The sequence below is a fragment of the Lethenteron reissneri genome, chromosome 37, assembly GCF_015708825.2.
Source record: "Lethenteron reissneri isolate LAM-NWPU_2019-01 chromosome 37, ASM1570882v1, whole genome shotgun sequence".
Classification (NCBI taxonomy): Eukaryota; Metazoa; Chordata; class Hyperoartia; order Petromyzontiformes; family Petromyzontidae; genus Lethenteron; species Lethenteron reissneri.
Genome location: NC_083815.1, coordinates 9,516,295 through 9,527,174, shown reverse-complemented (window position 1 = coordinate 9,527,174; position 10,880 = coordinate 9,516,295). Strand labels below are relative to the sequence as shown.

The 10,880-nt window shown below is 40.7% G+C and overlaps 1 protein-coding gene across 12 annotated transcripts in view; it reads right to left on the bottom strand.

Moving 5' to 3' along the window:
- The window catches only part of LOC133351414 (serine/threonine-protein phosphatase 6 regulatory subunit 3-like), a 61,704-nt gene that overhangs the window by 19,922 nt on the left and 30,902 nt on the right, over nt 1-10,880 (bottom strand). For 8 of the 12 annotated variants that reach the window (XM_061566606.1, XM_061566599.1, XM_061566609.1 and 5 more), the window contains exons 13-18: nt 8,750-8,847; nt 7,042-7,131; nt 5,560-5,657; nt 4,487-4,544; nt 3,078-3,211; nt 11-189 (exon numbers count right to left, since the gene is read on the bottom strand). In XM_061566606.1, coding sequence (XP_061422590.1) covers nt 11-189; nt 3,078-3,211; nt 4,487-4,544; nt 5,560-5,657; nt 7,042-7,131; nt 8,750-8,847 — 657 coding nt within the window. The remainder of the gene's footprint in view (nt 1-10; nt 190-3,077; nt 3,212-4,486; nt 4,545-5,559; nt 5,658-7,041; nt 7,132-8,749; nt 8,848-10,880) is intronic. The other 4 variants (XM_061566604.1, XM_061566607.1, XM_061566603.1 and 1 more) reach the window with 4 other exon arrangements.

Below are 10,880 nucleotides of genomic sequence, written 5' to 3'. Positions count from 1 at the left end.
CACCACCCACCGTCAGCACCGTCGACATCCATTCGGTCTTCCGCGTTGTTGTTGTTGGCCGAGTGGCGGCAGGGCTTGACGCTCACGTCCTCCTCCTCCACGTCCTCCTCCGAGTCTGTGCTCTCTTCGCTGCCCCCACTATCGCCCGACGTTTTGCCCGTATTGCTGGTCGAATACAACACACCAAACCTGACCATCAATAGAAGACAGGGGGAGGAGTCTGTAGGACAGCGGCCCCGGTGGTGGAGGACACAAAATAGATTCCATCCCCCACTTTAGACAGAGGTGTTGGGGAGAGTGCTATTAGTGAGCACCCATTAAAGCTGGCATGGCAATTGGTGGGAGATTGTGTTGCCAGCACCATAATCCGGAATATTTCTACGTGGTGGCAATACACGTAATAAATGACGTAACTTAAACTAACTTAACACAAATTTAAATTAAGGACGGCAAAAAATTGCAAGCCACGTCCAAAAATACCATGCGTAACTTGAAAAAAAAAACTGTAATGCTGAAGACATGGTCTGCACATGTGATACGTTCAAGAAACTTGCCCCCCTTGGTAACAACATAGCCGTGAGCTGAAACATTCTGCGTGCACTGGGTTCTGGCACACTCATTTGCAGCGCGTGCTTCCCAATTGCTCGCAATGAAATCCGTGCTGTGCATGGTCGCAGGGCAATCGGCACAAATATCAACATGCCGAGGCTGCTTCCTTGGGATTATTCAGTCAAACTGCGCTGGAATAAATAAGGAATGTATTTCATTGCTTGTGGAATGAACTTTAATGCAGAATTTTAATTCTAGCCAAGGTGGTCATCGGCCCGGGTAAAAGCAATTAGAGCAGAGAACACAAAACAGATGATTTGATCCATTACCCTACAGCTAACCTTGATTCAAATAAAGCAATTTCTGCTCCTGCAATGATTTTGTACGCAAGCTACATTTTTCAAAGCACGCCGTGGAACCAAAAAACAGGCAACAAAATACACAAAATAGGACCTTTTTGCCAGTATCAAAGCATGAACAAATAATAGGTTTCACCCTTTCTGGCAATAAAGCAAGTTAGGATGGTCAAACTCTAAATAGAAACCTTTTGCAAGGAATCAAGTCTGGATTAACCACACGTACTTTGTGGTGAACATGCAAACAAACATGCTCTGATAATCAATGCATTGTCTTTGAAACCGATTGGCCTCAAACAGACAGCCTTCTTTAGAGCTTAGCTCACCAGTGTCAGACCAGAGAACATCAAAAGGCAAACAGTACAAAGACAGTGCTGTTAATTAGTATTAAACAAAATACACGTTTCGAACTAAAAATGCTCCAGAGGTTTCATTTCAAAATTTGCCAGAAGCACTGCCAATGTACCATATATGATTGTCAACATACACGGATGATAGAAACATTCAATAAATTGAACATTGTTGGAATATGCATCTGCCCAACCGGTGAGTGCAGTAGACCTAGATTACATCCAGATCAAGCAAAAAAATAGAATTTTAAATTTCTTGACTGCTTCCAGTTATGCCACAAAGTACGTGTTATCTTTCAAAGTTAAGTTGTTAATATTTGTTTGCCTGACAAATCTGAAGCATTTCTACCAACTATGTACTTTTCTAAATCACTGACATCACCGGGAAATAAATAACACTGGTCAACAAAAAAAATGTCTGGCCTATACTTTTGCAGCTGTTTTAGACTCATTTCAGGGTGCTGATTCCATATCTGATCTCAAATTTGCTCTATCACATCTCATTTTTATGCTATCGGCATACCCCATTTTCATTGATTTTACCCGAAATTAAATCCGTCACTTATGATTGCAAGTTGTTGCGAGTCAGTGACTGCTTTAGTGTTAAAATATGGTGCTGTATTTTTAGGATAGTGTGTTTATAATATCATTTTATGTAGATATCCACATTTATTTAATATTTTTCTTCTGCAGTTTTTATTGAAAATGCAATATTTGATATGTCAAAAAACCTGATGTGATAAACAAAAACTGATGCCAGATTTGGAATCAGCACCCCAACATTACCTTATAACCGTTGGAATACCTTATGCCAGAAAAAGTGTGTTGACCAGTGTAATTTAAGTCATAACAGAATACATCCTCGTGTAAATCGTCTCCTGCAAACTTCACTTCTTTCATTACTTTCACCTGCTTTCCCTGCTAATTACGCAACATGTTACTGGTAATGACACAGTTCCAGGATATACATGATGCGAAAAAAAACCCTCTCCCAGTCCGCTAAATAATAATCTTGCGATCCAAACAGATGCTAAGTTGTTATTATGCAGATGTGCTCACTTTTTCTTGTTGCATATCATCCTATGAAGAGAATGGCCCTCTTACCAAAGAAGCAATTATCACCTAATGGTTAAGAGACATATCCTAAAAAACTAACAACTTTATCCCATAAATATGTAACTATGTTGTGCGTCTCAGGTTGCCCACACAAATGAAGCTCCAATTAATGAATTAATAAACATCGACATAGGAACTTAATCTCAAGTGACATCACTGCACTGAAGTATTAAGAAGTCGGTCACTAAAGACGCAGCGGGTCATTGGGCTGCCATAATGATGTGCTTGGCTGTAATTTCACAAACCTTTCATACTATATTGGAAAAGTTTTCTGGCTGGAAGAACTGCGTGGATTCCTTTCTGGCTCGTGCCATGCTCCCAAGTGCTCGTGCATATCTGCACGAGGACATCTGCATCCTTCACCGAGCAGTGGATTGATACAGTGCTATTAATAATTATCAGACTATATGACAAAAAAGGCTTGCCCGCTGGCTGGCTGGAGGGCCGGAAAGGACGTGCGGACTGCTGGTTTCTCATAAACCAAGTAGTAAGAGTGTATCACACGGCCATATGCACAACAACTATTTCTAACAGCAAACGGCCGTTCCAAATTAAGAAAAAAAAGTAATTGATGACGGTGTTAGGATAATCAAACCAAGCAAATGGGAGCATATAAATTAGAGAACCAGGTGGCAACCGAGAAATCAAGAGCGCTCATGAGCTTGGGGGCCGTGTGCCGTCGTCGCGAGGGTCCACGTTGCGTCACCTCTGCCGGACTTTGACGTTGGTGGCATATGTGATCTGCTTCTCCTCCCAGATGTCCTCCTCGTCCGCGCCACTCTCGTCGTCAAACTGCTGGATGCGCTCATTGCAGCACGCCTCAAACAGCGCCGCGTTTTGCTGCAGGCACAAGCACGGGGAGAGGGCAGCCCACAATTGGGACGTGGCACTCACAGAGCATACGCAGTCCACACCACAGCTCTCTCCTCCCAACCCTCAATGCCGATCCCAAATCCTCACCCACACTCGTGGATTTCTGAGGCTACTCCCTACCGATGGATCGGTGATCATAGCGCTCGATTCATGGTCTGAACTGTGCCAATCATCCTTCCAGGGACAACTTAATATGCAGCACCAATTTGTGGAAAGACCACAGGAATTGGACTATGGGAAAAATAGATGGTGCCGCCCACCATGGGAATGTGGAATTTCCAATGGTATATTTAGCAGTAAGACTAAATAAGGATGGAATTGGTGAAACTCAATGTTTAATCCGTCCCTAAAAAACCCAGAGATAAGACAGAGCTACATAGGAGAAATGCGAGTAATTCATTTATTTTCAACAAGGACAAAATGTTTCCCTACTCCAGAAAGCTTGGGGCAGAACTCATCATTGGTGGCAATGAGCCAGGGATGAAAATTCCACTTTCCCATGGGAAGGTCCACCATCTACATATGATGACCAATATTGACTTCCCACAAAGTTGTGCTCATTCTATCGAGTGCAGGGTGGACCCTCAACCACCTCCAATTAGCACAGTTGGCTGCGTACGGTGCACAAGAAGTTCAACATACACACAGACATAACAGAGACCTCTGCCAGCATTGGCATGTGCAAGCGATTGCAGGGCTGCACCATCACCACGTGTTTATCACAGGATCACTGATTAGGAGTTAAGCACTATTCCTTTTGTCACCTTTCTGCATTACTTAAAGCATTTACAGCACTGCAAATGGGAACAGGTATAATGCACTATTCCTCAAGTGATGAATTCCTTCAATGTAGCCTACTCAAGGAAAGAGATCTATAAAGTTATTTTTACCAATAAAAGTGATGTTAATATTGATTCCTGAAAGAGCATATACCACAGATTATGAAAAATTTACCTTTGGTTCCTAAAGCTGAACGATAGAGAACATACATGGCAAGGGCATAATTTGCATTACTTACCCATTATAAAATAATGGGGCCTCACATGTGAAAAGGAACAGTGCGAGATTTCGCCTGATCAGTCGGACAAAACACCAAGTCTAAATTAACTTCACGTTATAAGATGGGCATGTTTTGACACGAGATGCTTCTTGAACGAGAAAAGGCGGTGGCATTCAGTCATCGTGTTCAACTGGATTCGCTAAGGGCATAGGGGCAGCGTGTCCCGTGAGCGAGTTACTTACGCTTTCGTCGTTTGCATTCATGGCAAAATTTATTTCAGATACTCTATCAAAGGAAGCGCTGAAACAGACAAGCGGAAGATAAATAAAAATTACGCGCAGCAAGCAAAATTGAAATAGTTTCACATCAGCCTTCTAACATGCGTGCTTCCATACTTTACCTTATGTATAACAACACTTTTAGAAAAATGTGCACGTGGGTTTGTAGATGTATACTTGGAGCACCAGCTAATATTACAATAAAACCACAAGTGAATGGAATACACTGTTTTCGATATTAAACACTGATTTAAAATGTATAGGCCAACACTGCATCTAAAAAATACATCTTTAAATGATTATATTACAAGCATATTCCAGAACAGTAAATGTAATAATTAAATGGGTCAGGTCGTCCTTTTTCACGTGCCATGTTAAACACTAGTGCATACTTTGTCTCATCCTGACAAACACCAATTGGTAATGCAAATAAATAAAGGTCAGTTTTCTCCTGAATCAAAATAGCAATGAGGTGGGGGTCATCTGTCAATGGCTATTAAATGACAGTGAAAATTCCAATCAATCTCCAACCAGAATGACCAATGTTGATTGAATATAAACCAATATCAGACAATGTCCTGACCCAGAGAGACCACAATGTGTTGTTATTAACTGATTGTACAATTGTATTTTATTTAAATGTGTAAATAAAGCCACACTCCGACACACGTCCAAAATGAGACGACCCCTAGACAATAATGAACAATACTTAAACAGCACTTCCACCACTTGATTTCTCACAAGAGTGGTACTCATTTTTAGACCCCAGAGGCATAATAAACTTAGTCTAACCTCAACTGGGAAATTATGATTATGAGTCGAGTGTTTTAACTCTAGCACCGCCCAGCTCAATATCATGAAGAGCATTGTGCATTTTTAATAATTTTCTGCAGGGTTAGGGATCCGAGTTAAGTGCTCTTTGCTTTAACTTTGTGCTACAAATAGATTTAACTAGCGTTCCCACTACGTTCCATTGCCCCGTGACACCACGTAATATTAACTCCGGAGCGGCAAGCAGGACGCGAGAAGCCACTTACTTCACATTGTCTTCCTGCTCGGCGAACTCCTCATCACTGAAGCCAAACTGGTCAACAAAATTGGACGTCATTTGTTGCATCTGATAATCAGAGAAGGCCTGGCATCGCCCGACAAATGAGCGACGGCCAGATTTAAGAAAGAAAAAGGCCAACGGCAACAAACAACAACAGAAGAAAAAAGAAAACAACACAAAAAGGGTTGCTTTTGAAAAATGCAAAACAAAGCGCGCTCGTAAACAAATGCAAAAAGCAAGCGGGCAATGTTGGATTTTGCCAGCCGGCGAAATGGCATAATTTTTCCAACGTGCTATTACATGACTGGTGGAACAGGCCACTTGACTATGCCATGATGTTACTTGTCACACGGTGAGCTTTACTTTTCGGCCTCAATGTATGTGCATAAACACTGTCGGCATGCAGATACACTACTTTCACCTGTGAATTGGCTTCATAGCGAGAAAACAAAGTATCAGATGAAATCCATACATTTTCGCAAGTGTCTAAAAGAAAGCATATTGTCTCATTCAAAGATGCCCCAAATCGCTCAAAAATAAATGCCACCAAATCAATTCGGATGTTGCCGAAGAGCGAAGCTGAAAATATGCTAAAACAAGCTGAACCAAAAACACCAAAATTTTTAACCAAATGCCTGTTTCTTCATTGCATTCCTTCAAGCGTAATTTAAAATCAAAATATTTCTTGTTTACTAAGAATATACATCAGAATATTGTTTTTGTTATAAAACAGTGTTAATGACGATGACAAGAGGTGTTCTCAGTTTGTACCAACAGCAATACTCATAAAAATATGTGATGTTGTGATGTGTGCTGTGGTGCTATGAGACATTGTTCTGGCAACTGGTAAAATTAAATATGAATGGCTGATGATTAATGAAAATACAGTAATCATGCTGATGGGAGATGACATTGAGTGATGTCTACACTAAACAATCAAATTTATGATTGTGACAATGGTGAAAACACTACCAATGATTGAAAGGCCAGATTATGATTATAGCAATAACTATTCTAACAAAAATAGAACACAATGATGGTAACATAAGTATGTTGATGGTAATGATGGTTACCATAAGGATGGTAACAACAATGTGGAACGGCCATTTGAGAGCAATACAAATTAATCAAAGTGTGACAATTACAGTGAGTAACAATTATATTTAGTTTAACAATTATTCGCTTTATAATGATGATTTGTGGCCAAAATTATGACGATGATAATAACAATGCGAATGGAAATTATAAATTATGATTATGACAATGGCGGTAATAATAATAATGGATTCAACTGCGGTGAACATGATAATGGTGTGGCGATCGAAGTGATGACAACCATAATGACCAAGGTAATGACCATCCATGTGGGCTGATAATGATGACAAACAACGTTCGCGAGCTAAATGCCGGTGCTGCATTGTTTGCTGGCTGCGTGGCGCGATGCTGCCTGCCGGTCGGACGCGTATACCTGCTGCAGGGAGGCATCCGGGGGGAATCCGATGTCCTTGATGTCTGCATCGTCATCCTCGCTCGACGAGTGCTGGTTGTAGGGGCTCACCTGCGCCGCCGACACCCGCAGTCACACAGCCGCAGTGTCAACAGAGAAGCAACCCCACAATAAAATGCCAAAAAGGCACGATCGCGGTCAGCTTGGAGCTGGAAGCAAACTTTTGATGAACGTCAATGTAGCAAGGCTCAGCCCCGAATCACTTACCTGTTCAACAATGTCAAGTAACTTGGGCTTTGTTTGGCTTTAGCGTCCAATACTCACAACCCATATTATCCATAATGATGAGGCTGGTTGTAATTACCGGTGAAACGTCATACTCGAATTGTAAATGTTGTGGGGTTATTCTCCAAAACAACGGTGTGCTGAACTAGCAAGTAATTGGCATGTTCTGTTTACGTCAAACCTTACTAATTGGCTGTGTTGGGTGGTGGCGGGTTTAACGACACATTTATATTTACACAATCTAACCCTAGAAAACCTCTATTAAGGGCATTGTTTGCTGTAGGATGCAGACCAAAAAACGGCTCGTACCTTTATGATAAGTACCACTTACGTCGAAAGTAAAAACGATTCTCCAAAAAGCAAGGGCATCGTTGAATTCATGTCAGTATGTAACAATTCATGAAGCACAAATATCCTCGCCCTCACGATGGAGCACAGACTAACGTGCTTAATCGATTATGGAAATTAAAGTATGCAAATTAAGCCATGTTACCTTTAGGCTAATAGAATAAACATAGGAGATGAATATTACAAACAAGACGAACAGGAATAAATTTTGGTATCGAATAATAACCCTGAATCATGACAATTTATTTAATCATGGTATCAGGATGAATTGTTGCATGGCTACAATCAACATAATGCAGCACAGGTTTTGCCAGCGATAGACGGCAGCTGTTAATATTGAACCCTGCTGATAAAAAAAGCAGATGATGAAGTAACAATTGAGTTTTACACAAGGTGCAATTCCAAATTTTAAAAATGCAAACAAATCGATTATTTAGCCAAGAAAGCCTCTCGAGTCTCAAAACCTCGACATGAGATGTCTGGCCGATATCTTAAAAAAATATGTTTAACTTGTATCAACTGGAATAACTAGATAAATCCGTGAAAGGAGGAAAACTCAAAACACCATCTACAATGAGCTAATTTCCGTTTGGCTGGTGTCTCACTCACATCAAGGGTCCCCTTACGTGATCCACCAATATCAAATCCAAGAACTCCCTTGGCCAGCGAATTCTAAGTCATCACCAATCAGAGGGGTCCACAAGATGTCACTGGACTCTTACACCCTCTAAGTGTGCACCAAGTAAAGATAAATTACCTGGATTTTGAAAGTGACAATTGTGGAAAAATACATTTACAAGACTCATTTTACAACAGGCAAAACATAAAATGGTGCTTTTTGTGTAACACTCACCAAGTGACGAGATTACAAGTACACCTTGACAATTTCCATGGATGAACACAGCTTGTTTCCGACGTTAAAGCCATCAATTGTCAAAGATCAACGTGGCTTTCACTCCAAATTACTCTCTGCAGAGACTTATTTTTTCAGTTGAATAACCACACTCCAGGAAGATTAAGGAAAGCAAAGGTTAAAGCTTGGCAGAAGCGTTGAGGGGGGAAAAATAATATAGGAACAATAATTCGCACAACTTACGAGGCTCCTCACCAAATCTACTGTGTTCTTTTTGTTGATGTCCACCAGTGCGCTGCCCACAAACACGTCCCACCGCTCCCTGTAGTCGTCTGGAAGCTCTGCGCCAGGAATATGGAGAAGAGGCGTGTCAGGAAACGTACGCTACTGGTGCAAATGTAAGAACATTTCTGACAACAACGACCCGCTTGATCAGCTGTAGCCGATACGTGGATCTCGATCCATAGGTGGATTACAAAATATGTTTGTGGATCTCAGGACAAATCAGAACCAACAACAACCTAAGCATACAAACATTTTCATTATGACTGAAGAAAAAAAAAACCCGACTAAATTTAATAAATCTTGACTTAAAACTTTTGCGAATGCAGAAATTCATATTCTTTGGGTTTTTCGGTAAAGCCACGTAGATAGAAAAAAATAATACCAATATAAACAATACCATGACGTTTCAATCACAACACAAGCAATCGTCATCAGGTGAAAAAAGAGGGAGAAAGCTGCTGATGCAAGCTGTTTATAAAGGTTTATAGATGAGCGGGACAGCTAATGTTAATGTAGGAGAGGTCTCCGTAACCTGCAGTAGGTATACACCAATCAAAGAGCTGTATATAAAGGTTTAGAGATGGGCGGGGCAGCTAATGTTAATGTAGGAGAGGTCTCCGTACCCGGCAATAGGTCTACCCCAATCAAAGAGCTGTTTACAAAGGTTTAGAGATGCTTGTAAAGGTAAGCTCGGAGAGAGCTCGGAAAGAACTATCGCCACATGGAGGTGGAAAAGGATAGCAAGCCGCCATTTACTAACACAGCTAATGATGGCTGCGTTAGTGAATGTAACTTAGAGTCGAAAATAACTGCTAACATGGGTAGGTAGGAAGGGAACATTACAGCCAGTTATGACCTAAACTGGTTAATAAAGTCCTGCCAATGATTGCTCAGTTTGTACCCATCTTCTCAGTTGAAATTGTGTGTGTGTTTATATATCTGGATGGCTTCATGAACGAATCTTTGCTGATACCCAGTGGGCTTGCAGAGTACCTTCGTCTTGGCAAAATCTATTTCGTGTGTGCCCACCTCGTTAAAATAATGATCAGCTACGGCTGAGGTATTGGTCCTACCGTGTTTCAGATCTGCCTTATGTTCACGAACCCAGTCCGAGACATGTCGCTTAGTCTACCCAATGTAACTATTGCGCAAACACAGCTTAGTTTGTAGACACTGGGGTATTGCAGGTCAGGGATCACATCCTTCACAGAAGGGATCAGATCACGAATTTTATGTACTGTGTTAAATCTTGTGTTTGCTCATGATTTTGGAAATCTTTTTGGTGAACCATGCTATGTATGGCAAAGGTGAAGGTTTTGATTGGGTCCTCAGATGGTTCTTTCCCAACGGTTGGGGTGATAGCTTTGCTTGTGTTGCGATCGAAACGTCGGGATTGTCATTATTTGTATATTTTTTTTCTATCTATGTGGCTTTACCAGAAGACGCAAAGAATACAAAATTCCATACATAAAAAAGCAATAACCACCAATAGATGGCGCTAGTATGCTTTATGTCTATTGCAAATTACAGAGTCAAATCCAGCAAATTTTTGGGTCATGGCTTTGGATACCGTTGAGATACACTATAATGGGCTCAGTGTTTGGTGTATTGGTCACTATTTCACTAGACCAATGTGACCTGCACACGTAGTGTGTTTCATTTGGAACTTCAAATACATACTTGGATGTTATTGTCGTGGATGCCCCAATCCAAGCCAAATAGTTTCTTAGGTTTTAATTTTCATTAATCTATTTCAACACATTGTCTTAAGTGACAATTAAGTGACAATTATTCCCATTTTTCCACCGAGGAAATGTGGAATTTCTACCACTGACTCAATGATCAACCTCCACATCCACCACCTTGCTAATTTGAGTAGGAATTTACATTGACATTATAAAGTAAAACAGTTTTGGGACAGATCTGATGATTTCCAAGCAATCGATGTTGGATAAAAAAAAATCTAAAAAGCTTCTTAACATTAATTATGTTTCCCCCCTTTAGTTTTCACAAAACTGCAATTACTTTATTGTACCCTATGTAACACATCATCCCATTATTCAGAATAAGAACCACCCTTTAATTTAAG